Raw genomic sequence first — 20,355 nt, 5'->3', positions numbered from 1 at the left:
AAAATCATGAACGGCGTGCACGTTTTGACACCATCCGTTCACGATAGTGTATCAAGACGGATATGTTGACAAAACAAGAACGGGTGTTGTTGATCTGACAACGCTTTTTTCAGAACAAAGCGTTTTGAAATAAGCACGGGCGTTCTCAAATTGACAACAAGGTGTTGTTGGAATGAAACTGATGTGGTGTTTGAAATGACATCAATTAGTACTTAACCTGACAACCAATGGTGCATGATTTGAAACGGCATTATGCACAACCACATAACCAATGGGTTGACATCCCCCGAGAAATAAAAAACCTTTCAAATATGCTATTTCTTTTTATTAAAACTTAACACAACCATATTATACATTTGATTAAATAAAATATTCTCCAATTCAATGTTATATCCTTGTTTGTTTTTATACATACGTGTATAAGAGAAATACAATTTTTATTACAAATTTTATTATTTAAAGGTGGGTACTATGTTCGGTTTTCGAGTTGAAAACCACGTTATTTTCGCGATTACTTTTCTTTAAATAATCAAAATTATAATTGATAACAAACTTATTCTTGTAACGTCTTGTCGAAATCTAGAGTAACAAGAAACTGCGCATCAATTGAGTCAATGTATCTGCTTTGTATTGAGCTGTTTTAATAAAGTAACCACGAAAAATTCAACGCGAAAAGCGAACATAGTACTTACCTTAAAGGATAAAAAATAATATTACTCAATTCATTAATTTAATTACAAGTAAAATTGAACTCGTAAGATTTTTAAAATAATCATAAAACTATATAAAACAGACTAGACTGTTATGGAATGACTTCAGTTGTATTTATATGTATTTAATCCTAAAATAAATTTTTCCATTATTCATAGGATACAAGTGAAATGGAAAAGTTACAAAATCATCAATTGATTTCAAAGACAGATTTTCATTTAATGCTCCAACTTCAAAAGCTTATAAATGATTATCAAATTGTTTAACATTCACTTGATTACAAAAAATTAAAATATTTTCATTCTGTATTAAAATGTGTTTAATTTTGAAAACTTGAATAGTATTACTACACAAGTAGTAATTTTTTTTATATAAAGTTTTTTTTTTATAAAAAATTTCTTCAAAAATGTCAGCATCTTTGAGACTAGGATAACGTATTGCATAAAAATCAGTTTCCTCAGCTTTAATTTGCTCTGAAGAATTAGTATGTAAAACCTTATTTAATGAATATTCGTATTTCATCAAAAAATTTTCAAACTTAATTCCTGCTTTAATAGATAAGGAATGACATAGGGAAACCCGTGAAGTTGTGTTGCTTAGATATGCTTTTGCTTCCTTATGTTTAGCTTCAAAGCGCATGCTCCAAATAAATTTAAGAGCTCCGCACTTTCTAATTGCAGTTGGATAGTGAACTAGAAAATGGTGTTTCGGTTTTAGATATCCATACAATTTAACATACATCGTATGATGCCTCTTAATTAGTTCTTCCAAATGAACTAGGTCAGATTCAACGTAACTAGACTTTAGGAGATATTCAATAATTTGTAACAAAGTTGTGAAAACTTCCCAATGTACATTTCCAGAAGGAATGATATCACCTATCATTGGAGGCAAAAAATGAACAAAACAAGCTGTTTCACTAGCAGACATTTTCAAGTTAAACTTTTTCAATCGTTCGTAGTCTAGTTTTAACGAATTATTACCAAGTTCTATTTCTCCGAACTGAAAAAGTTCCTTTCTGCTATTAATTTCATCCATTGTGATAATATTATCATTTATCAACGCAAGTAAAATGTTACACACGTCATATACACATACCCCTTCGTACACATCATGCATCAAATCAAAGCAGAAATTATCTGTTACACGAAAACTGGGAATATCTTCAAATATACAAACGTTTTTTATTCCAGTTTCTTGAAAATTGTTTTTTAAAAGATCTTCGTGATAATTGGTATCATTCCGTAGGATCTGCACAAATTGTGTTTTGTCACATTTCATATCTTCTTTAGTTCTTAAACAAACACGACAATATCGTTTCGAGTGAAAGGACTGGACGAATCCTAGAATACTGTTCAAAGCTAGGTTATCTCCAACGATCAGACCTAAAATAAAACGTATTGAGTAAACTTTATTTTCCACAGTGATTTCTACACCATTTTCTAGTTTCTTCAGCTCTTGTGATAAATGATGAAATGAAACTTCATTTCCATGTTTTTTTAAGTCTGCGGTCGGTATGAATGCTACCGGAAATATGAACTCTAATTTGGAAAGCAAATGTTGTGGCATTGTTGGAAAATTTATATAGCAGCCACATATAGAAAAGGTATGGCTTCCTAAAGGATTATTTATTTGAAAATCATCCAGATAAAGAACATATGGAATTGTAAGCGGAAAGCCGCTGTTTGCAACTTTTTCTTTAAACAACTGTCCACTTGCATAGTTATTATAAATACCATTAGAATTTAAACATTGTTCTGTATTTGCTAAAGTTTGCTGTAACAGTTTCGGAATTTTAAAGATAGACTCAAACATAAATTTTAAAGGCATTATATAAATGGTGGCGGATTTTGCACACAAATCTGGGTTTCCGTTAACAATCATTTCTGATATAATGTTACTAATTTGAAATGTTTTTGGCGATTCATATAATTGTCTTTCTTTGAGAGTCTTTAAAAATCTATATTCGCTTTTAATGTAATTAAATGGATCCTTCAGAAAATTCAATACATGTCTAAAATCATCAGTAACTTCACTTGCAATTATATGATTTTCTATCAAATTTGATATAGGCAAAAGTACCATCGAGACGGAATTTTGAATTTCCAAAACACGACTTCGGGGCATATGGTTTTCTTGGTATAACTGCAATGTGAGCATTAACACTTTCTTTTTAATTGTTTCCAAAGTTTGTTTTACGTTTTCCGTTTGAAATCCGCTTGTAATTTCAATTGGACTTGAATCTGGCAAGATTTCAGTACACCTGTTTTCTAATTTATGCATATCGTCTGTGTTTGTACTTGGAGACAGTTCGGTGTTTTGAATATTATTTCTAATATTTATAATTTGGTGCTTTCCATGATGTCTATCCAAATGCATCCGAAAGGATGTAAATCTAGTAAATATTTGCATGCAATTATTTTGCACGCACTGAAGCCTTAGAAGTTTCGTTGAAAGCAAATTATCATTTTTTAAGTGGTTTACTAAAATATTTGATCTGTCATAGATCTTATAACACATAAAACAAAGAAATATTCTTGAAATATTTTAGTTACTGTTGCAAAAAACTTATAAGAGATGCGACATTTACAGATTTAAAATCGAAAACTGTTTGAATATTGTAAAAATATTTTTGAATAAACATCCAAGAATTTACGCATGCTTCTGGATACTTTAATGACAATGTATGAAATATTTTGAAGCAAATATTTAAACTTTCTATAAACGAGTTCAATTTTATCAAATTGTCATTAAAATATACGTAAAAGCTTATTAACTCGGACTCTGATAAACCATGCACTATTATAAAGGGTTGAATTGTTATTCCAGCCGAATAATATTTGTTTATAATTGAATTGATTTTACCGCGATAGTCATTAAGGGTAGTCAGACGTAAAACTAGACTCTCTTGCGCAAGGCCGTATTCAGGGGGGGGGGGATGAGGGGGATCAAACCCCCCCCGAAATGAATGAATGTTTTTATATAAATAAATATATATTTTTAGCTGCATAGAAAAATCTTATCGAAGATGTTGAAGAAAAGCTGAAGGTTTTATTTTGAAGAACGCTTACCTATAAAACTTGCACAAATCCTAGAATACTAGTTGAAAAGCCCGTCAAACGACGGTCGAAAAAAAACAAATTGTTTTTGTTCTCGCACCACAAATTTCATTTTTGGAAAATGTCTTTCTGCTTTTTATGTGTGTTTGTTGTTCTTTTTGTGAACATGACTCGCTTTGTTTGTAAATGAAATGGCGCAAAACTGCGAAAAGAACCTGCCTAATTCAGCGATGGAAGCACTTGGAAAGTGCAATAAAGAGATATTTCCAAACGTGCATATTCTTTTAAAAATTTTGGTCACTCAGTGATAAGTGAGAAGTTCACCAATGTGGTATCACAATGGACTGAATAGTCTAAGTGAGCCTGATACATCGGGCTGCCACCTAACCTAACCTAACCTAACCTTGGTCACTTTGCCGGTTACTCAGGGATGGAAAATACAATTTTTATGAAAGTACAAAAAAGGTATTTTTTGAGCGGAAAAGGTACTTTTTACTAAATTTCAACAAAAAATTTCACTGGAAGATTATTGTCAAGAGACTGAATTTTAAAGAAAATAAAATTTGGACAAAATTTTCTATATAATAAAATTTTGCAAAAATTTTCTATAGAAATAAAATTTTTACAAAATTTTCAATTGAAATAAAATTTTGACAAAATTATCTATAAAAATAAAATTTTGCAAAAATTCTATATAGAAATAAAATTTTGACAACATTTTCTACCGAAATAAAAAATCGATAATATAGAATCGCATTCTTTTTTCGACTAAAACTTTCTTGAAGTTCAATAAAATCCTGTTTTTGACTATGCCTTTTACAAAATCGAGATTTTCTTCCCACATGAACATTTCTGCCATATTTGTAAAAGACTATTAGCAAATAAGGTTGATAAAGACTTTCTCAAAATAGTAAAATATTTTGTCAAAGCTATTGTACCATAAATGTGATATCCACTCAAAAATGTCTACACAAAAGGTACTAAATCCTTCGCGGGGGTACTACGGTACTGACTGGGGTGAAAAAGTATTGAAAAAAGTACTACAGTACTGCATTTTCCATCCCTGCAGTTACTACGTGCTCATCCGAACGTTCATTTTCAACAATGAAGAGATTAAAGACGTATCTTAGAAATTCGACTAGCGAGAGTAGACTCAATGGATTGACATTAATGTCGGTTCATCGCCGAATAAATGTGCCGACTGAAGAAGTCATTGATTTATTTGCTGCCCAAAAAGCCCGTCGGCTCAATTTAATATAATAAAACAAGTAAGCAAAGTCTAAAGTCGGGCGGGGCCGACTATATTATACCCTGCATCACTTTGTAGATCTAAATTTTCGATACCATATCACATCCGTCAAATGTGTTGGGAGCTATATATAAAGGTTTGTCCCAAATACATACATTTAAATATCACTCGATCTGGACAGAATTTGATAGACTTCTACAAAACCTATAGACTTAAAAATTAAGTCGGCTAATGCACTAGGGTGGAACACAATTTTAGTAAAAAATAATACCCTGTTCCACAGTGTGGCGCAGGGTATAAATATGGGAAACATTTAAATCTGAAGCAATTTTAAGGAAACTTCGCAAAAGTTTATTTATGATTTATCGCTCGATATATATGTTTTAGAAGTTTAGGAAAATTAGAGTAATTTTTAAAACTTTTCGCCTAAGCAGTGGCGATTTAACAAGGAAAATGTTGGTATTTTGACCATTTTTGTCGAAATCAGAAAAACATATATATGGAAGCTATATCTAAATCTGAACCGATTTCAATCAAATTTGGCACACACGACTATACCACCAATTGTACTCCTTGTGCAAAATTTCAAGCTAATCGGGATAAAACTCTGGCTTCTGGGTCCATATAAGTCCATATCGGGCGAAAAATATATATGGAAGCTATATCTAAATCTGAACTGATATCTAAATTTGAATCAATCAAATTTGGCACACATGACTATACTACCAATTGTACTCCTAGTGCAAAATTTCAACCAAATTCGGCCAAAACACTGGCTTCTGGGGCCATATAAGTCCATATCGGGCGAAAGATATATATGGGAGCTATATCTAAATCTGAGCCGATTTCAATCAAATTTTGCACACTTAGTATTATGTTTGTACAAAATTTCAGCAAATCGGTATAAAACTCTGGCTGCTGGGTCCATATAAGTCCATATCGGGCGTAAAATATATGTTTGGTGAAATCAACATGTGAAATTAATATGGCTCTCTGTTTTTATGAATTTTATATCTGATATATTTGTTTTGTATAAATTTGTTATTTTAATATTCTTTATGTGTATCATTCACTCTTCCTCAAGTATTCGATAATTATAAGTTTTTCCATCACTAAGAGAGAAGGCTCTCAGTTAAGAATGAAATGTCAAATTTTTTGTACCTTTAAGTTGTTAGAAAGTAGAAATGTAGGTCAGTACGTTTTATGCGATTAAAGAGCAATCACCACAAACCCTCATCGAGTTTTCTTTTTTTACCATACATAAATCTGGCGACCGTGACAGGACCAGGAGAGTTTGTTCTGGTCAAAAGAAATTAGCATTTATTATCGTCGAGACGAATTATTTCATCATTGAGAATTTTGTCATCGAAAGGTCATACATTAGTTGCTGAAAGTCACACACACAATCAATCTAAAGTCATCGAGAAATTTGCATTGATCACCCCCCCACTCATCATATACCTTCGTCGGAGATTTGAGGTTCGAGTTATTTGTGCATTATTGCTAGCCTCCCCCACCATTTCGTCAATCATCACGACCAGTTTCAAAACATAATCATCGTCACCTACCATCTCTTCATGCCCTTCGTCATCGTTATCCATCAAGCAACAACGGAGTAAGAAAAGTGTAAAGCACAGTAAGTCTACAAAGAAAACAACAACAACGTGGACAGTCGCATTGGTATGTTGTAAGTACACTTTTTGGTTTTATCAAATCTACCAATATACAAACATACACATCATCGTTTACCGTTGGATTGGAATAAATTTTTCGTTTTCTTTAACATCATTTCACCGAGAGTACAACTTTGCCTCTCTTTCGAAACCTAAACCAATTCTCTTAATCTCTTACCCCAACAATCGTCGTTCACTCATTGTATTGGGTTATTTATCTATTGTGAATGAGTGTTTTTGCTATCAAAGCTAGAGTTGGAGAAACATTTGTTGATCTATTTTGAACAAAAAACAAACTACTTTGATTAAAGTTTAAAAGCCACTGCCACGATGGGAAACGATGATACAACGAACGCAGAATTAACGGCGTTGAAGTCACAGCGCTCAACTATGAAAAGAAATATTACTAATGTCAAAACAAAAATTGAAAAGGACGGTGATGTTGTAGATGAAACGATTCTTGAATGTCGGTTACAGATTCTTGAGTCATATTTCAAGCAGATTTGTCATATCCAATCACAAATCGAAAAATTAAATTCTTCCGATTCGGCCAGATCTGAAATAGAGGAATTATTTATTTCAGCAAAAGCGGCCATTCTAAAGCGATTAAATACAAATCGTCGGTCAAGTAACTTAGACCAAAGCTTGCTTAATGTCACCCAGAACCATACAGCTCATCAGTCTCGTCTGCCTCAGCTTAAATTACCAAAGTTTGATGGCAAATATTCCGAATTTTCAAGATTTATAAGCACATTTGATAAACTTGTTCATGAAGATTCGTCGGTACCTGTGATTGATAAATTTAATTACCTACTCAATTGCTTAAGTGGACAAGCCTTGGCGGTCATAGAACCATTTCCCGTTACGGAAGGAAACTATGAACGCGCCATTAATCGATTAAAAGAAAGATATGATAATAAGTCACTCATTTTCATTGACACCATTAATTCTTTGTTCGCCATAAGTTCGATTTCTAAGCCTAGTGCAACTGGATTGCGATCAATTTTAGACAACGTTGCTGCTATTAGATCCTCTTTATTATCAATAGGTTCCGAACAAGATGTACTGAACGCTATAATCATACATATCGTTTTGTCGAAAATTGATCCCGAGTCGAAAACGGTTTACAATGAAAAACAAAATTTGCAAAAACTGCCATCATGGGATGAATGTTATGCGATTCTTAGCAGGCGATGTCAATTTCTGGAAACGGCACAGCCCTGTTACAGTGATTCAAACCATTCAGAGTACAAGCATAAACCAAAAGACCGACGTCCAGCAACAGCTTACGTGACGTCACATGCATTGTGTGAGTATTGTCAGTCTCAAGAGCATTTCATAAGCAATTGTTCGTCGTATTTAGCTCTTCCTATACCTCATCGATTTGATTTCGTTAAAACAGCCTCTCTTTGTATCAATTGTTTACGCAAAGGCCATAGAGTAGCCGCTTGTATGTCAAAATCTCGCTGTCGTGAATGCCGTGTCTCACACCATTCTACATTGCACAATAATTTCTCTCAAGCTACTGCAGCACCCAACACCTCATCGAAATTATCGTCGCATCCTCTTTCATCAACGGCTTCTTCGTTCACACCATCTTCGTTGCAACCATCTACAAGCCAACAGGCTCAACAATCTTCGTCCTCGTATAACACTTCATCGGTTAATGTAACTACATCACTCTCTTTACCAACTCGTAGTTTTCGTCATAGCTTATTACCCACAGCTATCGTCTTAATGAAAGATAAATTAGGAAGTTGGCAACCTGTTAGAGCACTTCTAGATTCATGCTCTGAAATAAATCTTATAACCCAGGACACTGTCAATCGTTTAAACCTTCCACTAATGAAGGCTATACAAGAAATCGCAGGGGTGTCAAATAATAGAACCCGTATTAAATATACAACAGAAGCGTTCATAAAATCCCGTGTAACCGAATTTAAGTGGTCTTCATGTTTTCTAGTTATAAATGCTATTTCGTACCAACATCCAGTCGAAAAACTAAATATCGGAAGTTGGCCCATTCCAGAAGGGATTTTGCTAGCAGATCCGCATTTTTATATTCCGCAACGAATTGATATTCTCATTGGGTCGGAAATTTTCTTTGACCTTCTTGTGGAAGGAAAAATAATTTTAGGCAGTGGACTCCCCTCATTAAAAAATACTGTGTTTGGATGGGTAGTGGGCGGCGTAGTCGACTCGAATGCTGTTGAACAAGTATCATCGTGTAATGTGGTTACCAAAATCGACGATCTCGATTCATTGTTGAAACGTTTTTGGGAAATAGAAGAGTTTACGGAGAGCAAATCAGCCATGACAGAAGAAGAAGAACAGTGTGAAAGACACTATTTAGAAAATACGATTTTCGATGAAAATGGAAGAATACAAGTTCGATTACCATTTAAACAACCGTCTGACAAATTAGGGTCATCGTATGAAATTGCTCATCGCCGTTTTTGTTATCTAGAAAAACGATTAGAAAAAAATCCAGAACACAAAAAAATGTACAGAGAGTTTATGAACGAATATATAAGCCTTGGTCATATGTCTATAGTAAGCTTTGATGAACTGAGAGACAAGCACTATGTAATACCACACCACTCAGTTTTTCGATTACAGAGTACATCTACAAAATTAAGAGTTGTCTTTGATGCCTCAGCAAAAACGTCATCAAATTTCTCTTTAAATGAGATTTTAATGGTTGGACCGACGATTCAACAAGAAATTATTATCACAATGCTTGCCTTTCGGTTAAACAAATTTGCTATGTGTGCCGATATTTGTAAAATGTACAGGCAATTTATGGTCGATCAAAGAGATAGGAAATTTCAACTCGTACTTTGGAGAGATGATGATTCAAATGCTCTCAATCTATACCAATTAAATACGGTTACTTATGGGACATCGGCTGCTCCGTTTTTGGCCATAAGAAGTCTGATATTCATTGCTGATACATTTCGAGACTTATTTCCAATTGGTACTGAGGTTCTTCGGCATGATGTTTATGTAGACGATATACTCACAGGGGCGGAGAATATTCCCGATTTATTGAGAAAAAAGGAAGAAATTATAGAAGTTTTGGGAAGGGCATGTCTTTCTTTGTCAAAGTGGAATTCGAATTGCAATCAGATCTCAGCTCAAATGGACGACATATTCTTAAAAACAGACAATGAATACATATCAAAAACACTAGGCTTGATCTGGAAATCTAAATCCGATGTTTTTTCTTTTCAATTCGATCTAGAAAATCCTAAAATAATTACAAAACGATCAATATTGAGCGCTGTCTCAAAGATTTACGATGTTCTAGGCCTTATAAGCCCAATTACAGTCTCTTATAAAATACTCATTCAGGAACTATGGAAACAAAATTTTGATTGGGATTGTCCAGTAAACGAACACATGGCTAATCGCTGGAACCAACTTCGAGAAAGCTTGTCGTATTTGAACCAATTAGAAATTCCTAGATTTGTGCTGACCTCAACAGAGCAAGAGTTCCAGATTCATGGATTTGCGGATGCGTCCCTCGTGGCTTACGGGTGTTGCATTTACGTACGGGCTTTCGAAGATAACCGCTACAAGTCAAATTTGCTTATCAGTAAATCAAAGGTTGCCCCAGTTGTACAACAGTCACTCCCACGGCTTGAGTTATGTGCGGCCTTACTACTCAGTAAAACTTGGGAAAAAATACGGCACAAATTCGATAAATATAATTACAAGATATTTTTCTGGTCCGATTCCAAAATAGTCTTGAGTTGGCTTAAAAAACATTCGTCATCGTTCGTTTGCTTTGTTGCGAACCGAGTATCCGAAATTCAAAATATTACTCATAAAATAACATGGAGACATGTGCCGTCGAAGCAGAATCCCGCGGATATAGTATCAAGGGGTTGTCTAGCCAATGAATTAGCTGACACTATTTGGTTTGAAGGTCCTAATTTTTTGAGACAGTGTGAAAATGAATGGCCAAACAATAACGCACAAAATATCGAATTGCCATTAAATGAAATGCGAAAAACAGTACTCAATATAGCGTGTGTCCCACCTTCTGCAATATTGGAAATCATCAATAGACAGTCATCATATCTTCGTATTCTTTACACAATAGTGTACATATATCGTGTCTTTAACAAAGAAAATAGAGGCAAGGTTATTTCGAGTGCCGAACTCGATCAAGCCTTTTGGAGAATAGTAAATGAAATACAACAATCGACATATAGCGAAGAAATCCAACGTATCAAGAAAAATGAAGTACTAAAGCCGTGCTTTCAAAAGCTAACGCCATTTATTGAGGAGAAAAACATTTTTAATAATTCTCGGGAGATTATTCGGGTAGGGGGACGGCTAGCGAATGCACCCTTGTCGTACGATACGAAATTCCCTGCACTTTTGCCGAAAGATCACCGGTTTTCGCAACTTTTCATTGAATATCTTCATCGGAAACATTATCATGCTGGACCTAAATGTCTCATCGGAATTCTTCGAGAAAGAGTGTGGGTGATAAATGCTCGAGAAATTGCACGGAAGGTAGTCCGAAATTGCGTTCATTGTTTCAAATATAAACCTCGCTTACAACAGCAAATAATGGGCGACTTACCAGCAGATAGATTCATTGCGCATCGGCCTTTTTTGATTTGTGGGGTCGATTTTTGCGGCCCATTTTATACATCGTATCGCATCAGAGGCAAGGCTCCCTACAAAACATATGTTGCACTTTTCGTTTGCTTTGCTTCTAAAGCTCTACATATAGAAGTTGTGTCAGACTTATCGACAAATGCATTTCTCCTGTGCCTTAAGCGATTTGTAGGCAGACGGGGAATACCGTTGAAAATCTATTGTGATAATGCAACCAATTTTGTTGGAGCGAACAATCAGCTGAAAGAATTTAAAGAGAAATATTTTGATAAAGAAAACACAAATTCATTGATGCAGTACTGCGCCATAACTGGTTTTCAGTTTTCATTCATACCTCCCAGATCACCACACTTTGGTGGTCTCTGGGAGGCAGCTGTTAAGTCGACAAAGATTCTCCTTGTTAAAAATATATCGCAAGCTCACTTGACATTGGAAGAGTTGCAAACAGTTTTGGTTGAAGTCGAGTCTATTTTAAATTCTCGGCCGATTGCAGCAAAATCAGATGACCCGAATGATGGAGAGGCATTGACTCCAGCTCATATGATTATTGGTTCGTCGTTTCTCTCATTGCCCGAAGAGAGTTTTGAGCATCACTTGAATTGTAACTACTTGAAGAGATATCAAATGGTTGCTTTCCTTAAACAACAATTTTGGAGACTTTGGTCTAGAGACTATGTACTCAGCCTGCAAGAGAAATCCAAGTGGTACAAGTCGGAATCGAATTTGAAGATTGGTTCATTGGTTATTGTCCATGAAGACAATACCCCTCCACAACGATGGATTCTTGCCAGGGTTATACAACTATTCCCAGGTCGCGATGGAAAGGTACGAGTAGTTGAAGTTAAAACGAAAAATGGAATTCTGAAACGAGCTGTGCACAAGATAGCAGTGTTACCATCCGGTGAATATGATTGAAACTAGCGTTTCAATGGGGGCAGGATGTTTGGTGAAATCAACATGTGAAATTAATATGGCTCTCTGTTTTTATGAATTTTATATCTGATATATTTGTTTTGTATAAATTTGTTATTTTAATATTCTTTATGTGTATCATTCACTCTTCCTCAAGTATTCGATAATTATAAGTTTTTCCATCACTAAGAGAGAAGGCTCTCAGTTAAGAATGAAATGTCAAATTTTTTGTACCTTTAAGTTGTTAGAAAGTAGAAATGTAGGTCAGTACGTTTTATGCGATTAAAGAGCAATCACCACAAACCCTCATCGAGTTTTCTTTTTTTACCATACAATATATATGGAGCTATATCTAAATCTGAATCGATTTCAACCAAATTTGGCGCGTATAGCTACAATGCTAAATCTACTCCCTGTGCAAAATTTCAACCAAATTGGGGCAAAACTCTGGCTTTTAGGACCATATTAGTCCATATCGGGCGAAAGATATATATGGGAGCTATATCTAAATCTGAACCGAATTAATAGGGTTCTATTCTGACCCAAATTAGGAACATGTGCCAAATTTGAAGGCGATTGGACTTAAATTGCGACCTAGACTTTGATCAAAAAATTGTGTTCACAGACAGACGGACGGACGGACGGACAGACGGACATGGTTATATCGACTCAGGGACCCACCCTGAGCATTATTGCCAAAGACACCATGTGTTTATCTCGTCTCCTTCTGGATGTTACAAACATATGCACTAACTTATAATACCCTTTTCCACAGTGTGGCGCAGGGTATAAATATTGTATACATACATATGCATAAATAACATTTTCTACACATGAGATTATATGAATATTTTTTTTTTAAGTTGAACCCCCCCCCGAATTAAAATCCTGGCTACGGCCTTGCTCTTGCGAATCAATAATAGTTGTTTTCTTGGTGCGTTTTCCACTATCACATTTAAATCTTGCTGTTGATGGCAAAACTGCATTAAGTTGAATGGTATAAAGGTAGTCTTGCGCATCTAAAGACGACGATACGTATTATTCAAAGGATAACTTCAAAATTATAAATTTACCTATATTTGTTGAAGATATGGCTGACTTGAGCAACTGTTTGCAATATTCATTTTGGATATTTCCTTCATAGTATTTACGTATTTTTTGTTTGAAAGTTTCCCAATTTGAAAAAAGTAAATGACCCTTTGATGGGTACATCAAATCAAAATCTATATTGATCTAAAGAAAATAAAAATCCATTTTTTTGGAAGTGAATACTTAACATCACTACTACAAACCAGTTCAGCTGCTTTCGAATGTGACAGTTTTGGCCATTCTTGAAGAAATTCTCTGTTCTCCAATTTCTTTAAATCATTTTGCCGAAAATGATACGTTTTCTTCCACCTTTCACATACGTTTTCCCAATTCGAACAATCCCGTTTTAAAGATGTTTTCAATACCTTAACAATGGACTCACCAATTTCTATGTGCTCATGAATGTGAGATTGATTTGACAATTTACAGTGGTTATCCAACGTGGGTGATAAAAGTCGTTTCTTTTTCAAGTATTTATTCTTGTATTTTGAATACAGTTTTCCACACGCATTGTTTTTCCTTTTCTTGGAATGTAATAGTAATCCTGCCACAAATACGGATAAAGTATTCTTTTTAGAATTTGATGAATGTTAAAAAAGTTACCTGCATTTCATTTTCGCATGGAAACACCGAGCAAATATCATTAAACAATACCAAAAAGTCTTGGGAGTGCAGCACCAGATTATTGTTAATTACTTCTTCAATAATAATCGATATTATGTCATCTCTGTGGGAATCTGTTAGATGTTTATGTTGATGTTCAAATGCTAGAATTGACTTCCCCCTTGACGTTTCATTAAGCAAAGTATTTAAATCCTTCAAATATATTGTAATTAGCTAAATTGTCTCCAAAATGAGTAAGAAACAACATATACCTTAAGTACGGAAGTTCCGAAAGATTTTTTTGACGGTGTCCGGCAATGGCCGATTTCAGGCTCCGAAAGATCTTTCTGGATACAAAACTAAAATATAGTCTATAAAATTTTCGATCCAAAGACAATTATAAAAATACCTTTTTTTTCCAGATGGATAGTTTTTCTCGAAACTCTGCTCTAAATCCTAAAGGCGGGACCGCCTCTTTCAAATTTTGTTCAGTTAGATAGCGCAGACTCCTATATGTTACATTTGCATCTGAGATACCAAATCTTTTCTTAATTTTCGTTCTTTCGAAACAGAAATAGACGCTTACCTTTCAAATAATTAAAAATGTTGGGCATATCAATCGATTGTAGAAAGTTTTCCAGTTGGGTTTCATCATCCACTTCTTCAAAATTGTGTGAAAGGCTTTCGTTTACTGTAAAATATTGTTTTTTATGATAAATATACCAAACAACTGCATTGCACTAACCTTTCGAATTGTCCACAACAGTTTTTTCTAAATTTTCACTACTAATTTCAACTAAATTGTTAAAACAAATTTCTTCCTCTAAAATCGTGTTCTTTTCCATTTTGAGAGATACGCGCCATATTATTATTTTTTACTCAGGCACATAAGCCGCTTACTACTTTCCGGATCGCCGGTATACATTTGTATTTAATTATAAGTCAGTTCGCGCACTTTTACTGGTTTTTTTGTATACACGAACGACTTTAATCAAAAATGTGTGGTAATTTTCAAAATGTATTGGGTACGCGAACGGTACCATTGTAATATATATATGAAATAGCCGCTGACGAAAACTTTTAACGTCGTTGCATTTGTGTTTGTTGGGCTCTGAAGAATTAAATAAATACACGCTGTCACCGAGACCAACACAAAGCTGATATTTTAATGTTTTGCTTTGATTTAATAGATTCGTAATTGGTAAGTTAATCTTGGTATTTTGAAAACAAAAATATAATACAAAATGCTTTTCACAGGAAATAAACACGGGAAGGAGGGGCCTGAGTGTGGAAATTATGATGTTTATTGCCCAAAAATTTACGTCCCAGAAAATTTCTTCTTGGAATTGAAATCTCCCAATTGGTCTAAAGTAAGTATACATTTCTATAGTTTTATTTGCTTTTCTAAAACTATTTCTCTTAGGTGTACCCGCAAGTAGTTCATCGATATATGAAATATGTTTGGGATTAGTGATCATGTACGCCTCAAAAGTGATGTGGCAAAAATGTCCCTATTACTTCATATATCAATTTGGTATGTCGAGCATATAGAAAAGAACTTTTACTCAACAGGCCAGCTTGATAAAGACAATCAAATTGATGTGGAGATGGTCCACATCGGTATTTTGGCCAGATTTAACCACTTGATTATTGGAAGGAGTAAATTTTATTTGTATGGAGTCGGAATAGTGTTTTATATATACATATAAATGTGCCGAAAATAAAAGTGTATGACATTTGGTCATTGAGCGACAAATAGTTTAGTGTTTTTTTTTTTTTTTTTTTTTTTTTTTTGCCGAAAGTAAGTTTATGGATCCATCTGTAAATGAAATATTGAAACGCAACAACTTAAAAAATAAATTGTATATATTCGTGGTAATGGTGGTACATTAAAACGACGCAGTGGTACGTGTTTGTCTGTTGTAACCATGCTACAAACTTAATTAATGGAAGTGTATGAAAATGTTCACTAGGCGTCATAAAATCGTAATATGTTTATCATCCAGTTTGTAGTTAAAATGTGGTGTTCCCTACTTGTTCGAAATTTGGAAAGTCGAAATTTCTTTTGGAAAACTTGGAAAAAGCGACCTTTTGAAAATTTGGAAAAATGGACTTCGAGTTTTCGGACTTTTTGAAAATTCGGAAAAGGTGACTTCGAATTTTTCAAAACTTAAAAAGCCGACTTTTTTTGAAAATTGGTAAAGATTTTCAGCTTTGTTAAAATGTTGACATTTCAAAATTTGGAAAAGCGGCTTTTAAAGTTTTGAATATTTGTGGAAGTCGACTATTTGAATTTTTGATAAGCCAAGTTTTTCCTATAATTGGAAAAATCTACTTTTTCCGCTTCAAATATTTTGAGTTGTGGTTTAGGGTATGATATCTCAGAGTTACAATAAAAATATTTGCACCATATTCATCATTCATCAAAGGCTGATTTCGAAAAGTATCAAAAGTTAGTTGAAGATTGCAAAATGCGAATTTTTTTATATTGCTCTCATGCTGAGCAACCATGTTTTATTTTACACCCTCTAATAGAAGTATTAAGTGTGGTTTAGGGGAACAATTTACGTTAAAGGTTGGTATTAAGTTCGAGTTTAGCCGCTCAAATCGCTAAAGTGAAAACTAAATCAGTACAAAAAGGCATACAATTATACATTTTTGTTGCAAATTTTATTATAACTTGATGGGGAATAGCCCAAAGCAAATTTAAACAAAAGTTGTATTCCTTAAAGTGGATTAATAAAGATTAGTAATCGTGAAAAAATTGCGATTTTAACGGCTAAACTCGAACTTAAGTGTGTATTTGAAATTACATTGGGAACACAAAGAGATATGGTGAATATGATTACTACCAACTGACTGTTTGAAATTTACTCCTAGTGACTGATATATTAAATAAAAAATTATTTGAAAATTTAATAAAACCAGTCGTCTTAACGTAACAGTTACGTTTCAAAATGAACACCGATGTGTACATATCGTGAACAATTGTGTATGAAATCATGAACGGATCGTTTCACCTATGTCGTGAACGTAATCGTTTCATTTTGAAACCATCCGTTCACGATTTTACAACGCTGTTTTTTCCCTTAGTGTACACTGTTAGAAAAATATGTTTTTCATATGTTCCGATATAAATAAAATGTGTTTCGGGCACAATATTTAAACACAATATATTTAAGTGCAAACATGTAAACCTAGACTTTGATTACAAAAATGTGTTCACGGACATCGCTATATCGACTCAAGAGCCCACCCTGAGCATTTTTGCCAAAGACACCATGTGTCTATCTCGTCTCCTTCTGGGTGTTGCAAACATATGCACTAACTTATAATACCCTGTTCCACAGTGTGGAGCAGGGTATAAAAAGAGAAAATCGTTAAATTAGTGTGCGTAATAAATACAAATTTGTAAAAATCGAGAAATATTCTTATGTAAGAGCTACAAGTACGTATAAGTACGATCGGCTAGTACATCAAAATTTGAAATTTGAGTAACATTGGTTAATAAATAAGAGTACTATGGCCAAATTTGGGAAAATAGAGCGATGCATATATATGGAAGCTATATCTAAATCTAAACCAATTTGCATAATATTTTGCGGGTTTGATTAATACCATAAAAGGTTACCTTGTGCAAGATTTGAGTAAGATCAGTTACGAAATGAGGCCTGTATGGTCAAACATAAGGTTATAAGGGCGAATTTTTCAAAATCGGGCGATACATATATGGGAGCTATATCTAAATTTGAACCAATTTCGATGAAATTTTGGACATATAGTTAGTACTATAGAGGACTGGATGTAGCCAACTTTTAATAAGATCGGTTAATAAATAAGGGTTCTATGGCCAAATTTGGGAAAATCGGGATATACATATATATGGAAGCTATATCTAAATCTGAACCGATTTCGATGATTTTTTGCACATATAGTTAGTGCTACAGAAGACTACATTTAGCCAAATTTGGGTAAGATCGGTTAATAAATAAGGGTTTTATGGCCAAATTTAGAAAAATCGGGCGGTACATATATATGGGAGCTATAGCTAAATCTGAACCGATTTCGATGATTTTTGGCACATATAGTAAGTACTATAGAAGATTATATTTAGCCAACTTTGAGTAAGATCGGTTGATAAATAAAGGTTTTGTGGCCACATTTGGGAAAATCGGGCGATACATATATATGAGAGCTATATCTAAATCTGAACCGATTTGGATGAAATTTTGCAGACTTGAAGGGCGATGGAAAAGATTACCTTTTGCCAAATTTCGTGACGATCCGTTTGAAAAAACGCGCAACGTGACCCCATTTGTCGAAATCGGGCGATAGATATATATGGGAGCTATATCTAAATCTGAACCGATTTTTTCCAAAATCAATAGCGATTGTCTTCTACCCGAAGAAAGACGTTATGTCAAATTTGAAGACAATCGGACTTAAACTGCGACCTGTACTTTGTGCACAAAATTACATATACAGACAGACGGACGGACGGACAGACAGACAGACGGACATCGCTAAATCGACTCAGAATTTAATTCTAAGCCGATCGGTATACTAAAAGATGGGTCTATGACAATTATTTCTTGGCGTTACATACAAATGCACAAACTTATTATACCCTGTACCACAGTAGTGGTGAAGGGTATAAAAATTGGAACGGTAATTAAATTATTTTAAAGAAATTTTGGCCATCCTAAAATTTACGTTGCTTATACTCAAAAAAGTGAACCTTCTATTGCACTAAAGCCAATTAAACTTTATTTTAGTTCATGGAATTTTTGTGTTTGGAAAAATTTTCTTTAGTCTAATACGTTTTTGCGTACGTTTGTTGAATGAACTAACACATGAGAAAACAAGTAAGGAAAGTCTAAAGTCAGACAGGGCCGACTATATTATACCCTTCATCACTATGTATTCCAACATCTTAACGCCTTCAAATTTGTTAGGAGCTATATAAAGGGTTATTTAAACTTTCACAAAATGTCCAGACTCAGCATTTAAATTGGTTAACCACCGGGACGGACCACAATGTAAGTAAAAAATATTGAAAATATTTAAATTGCATAAAATTTCGCAAATCTTCATTTATAATTTATAGGCCGATATATACGAGTTAGAGTATAGGTAAATTTGAATCATTTTTGCGTGTTTTCGATTTAACAGTGACGACTTTACAGGGAACATGTGGGTATTTTGGTCATATTTGCTAAAATCGGAAGAACATACATGTATATGGGGGCTTTGTCTAATTCTGAGCCGATTTTGATAAAATTTGGCACACATTGCTAAAATTTTAATTGAACTCTCAGTGCAAAACATAACAATTTTCGAAATGAAACTTTGGCCTCCGTTGTCATATGAATCTAAATCGGTCGAAAGATATATATGGGAGTTATATCTAAATCTGAACCGATTTTAACAAAATTTGGCAAGTGTTACAAGAATGTTAGTCCTACTGTCTGTGCAAAACTTCAAGTAAATCGGATTGACCTCTGGTACATATATCCAATTCTGAACCAGGTTAACTAAATTTGGCATGCATATTAAAAAGGTTATTTCCATTCCCAATTCGCAATTTTAAGTAAATCGGAGGAAAATTTTCATATACGATGGTCATATTTGTAAATCGGACGACAGATATATATGGGAGATATATTTAAATGTGAACCTATTTTAACCAAATTCGGTGTGCATATTTATAATGTTAGTCTACTCCTTTGGCCTCTCGGCTATAGGAGTTTACATCGGGCGAAAGCTATATGTGGGAGCTATATATAAATCTGAACCGATTACAATGAAATTCGGTGTGCATATTTATAATGTTAATTCTACTCACTGTGCAAAATATCACGTATATCGGAACGGAAGATTGACATCTGGGCCCATAGGAGTGTAAATCGGGCAAAAGCAATATATGGGAGCTATATCTAAATCTGAACCGATTTCAACCAAATTCGGTACGCATATTTATAATGTTAATTCTACCCCCTCTGCAAAATGTCACGTAACTTGGAGTAAATATTTGGCCTCTGGGGCCATCTGAACCGATCTCAACCAAATTCGGTGTGCATATTTATAATGTTAATATTACTTTAAATTTGTACATTTTACTACAAATGCGCCCATCTTGAACTTCGTATTGCACTAAAGAAATTCGTGCAATTTAGAACTCCAAATTTTTCCTTCAGACTACAAAATTTTGTTTAACAAGTGAACGAAATTAATTTTGTCTAACAATTTTCTTGATTTTTTCGAAAAATATTTTCTTTTTTTTTGTGATATCGGTGTGATGTCAGCGTTTGTAACATTGTTTAGTTAAAATTTTCTAAAAACAATATAATTTTTTCAAAAATTAACCAAAATGTTTCTTCCTGGTGGGTTCATCGTTTTTCATTGTAATAATTAATACCACGTA

The 20,355-nt window shown here is 34.0% G+C and overlaps 3 protein-coding genes across 3 annotated transcripts; 1 reads left to right on the top strand and 2 right to left on the bottom strand.

Annotated features, from left to right (window-relative positions):
* Positions 1–1,174: 1,174 nt before the first annotated feature.
* Positions 1,175–6,620, bottom strand: LOC142227959 (uncharacterized). Its single transcript, XM_075298210.1, has 3 exons — positions 6,481–6,620; positions 1,250–3,076; positions 1,175–1,184 (listed from the first exon to the last, which is right to left on the bottom strand). The coding sequence occupies exons 1-3, from the start codon at positions 6,618–6,620 to the stop codon at positions 1,175–1,177; spliced, it is 1,977 nt and encodes a 658-aa protein (XP_075154325.1).
* A 402-nt stretch (positions 6,621–7,022) lies between these two features.
* LOC142227952 (uncharacterized) lies at positions 7,023–12,242 on the top strand. Its single transcript, XM_075298198.1, has one exon. It carries the CDS (start codon positions 7,023–7,025, stop codon positions 12,240–12,242), a length of 5,220 nt encoding a protein of 1,739 aa, XP_075154313.1.
* A 1,552-nt stretch (positions 12,243–13,794) lies between these two features.
* On the bottom strand, positions 13,795–15,096 carry LOC142227941 (uncharacterized). The gene is made up of 6 exons (XM_075298187.1): positions 14,677–15,096; positions 14,518–14,622; positions 14,341–14,459; positions 14,204–14,290; positions 13,932–14,144; positions 13,795–13,872 (listed from the first exon to the last, which is right to left on the bottom strand). The coding sequence occupies exons 1-6, from the start codon at positions 14,774–14,776 to the stop codon at positions 13,795–13,797; spliced, it is 702 nt and encodes a 233-aa protein (XP_075154302.1). The 5' UTR covers positions 14,777–15,096.
* Positions 15,097–20,355: the final 5,259 nt, after the last annotated feature.

The sequence above is a fragment of the Haematobia irritans genome, chromosome 1 (genome assembly GCF_050003625.1).
Source record: "Haematobia irritans isolate KBUSLIRL chromosome 1, ASM5000362v1, whole genome shotgun sequence".
In the NCBI taxonomy this organism is placed as follows: domain Eukaryota; kingdom Metazoa; phylum Arthropoda; class Insecta; order Diptera; family Muscidae; genus Haematobia; species Haematobia irritans.
Note: the sequence above shows the minus strand (reverse complement) of the source record. Positions and strands in the feature narration are given on the sequence as shown.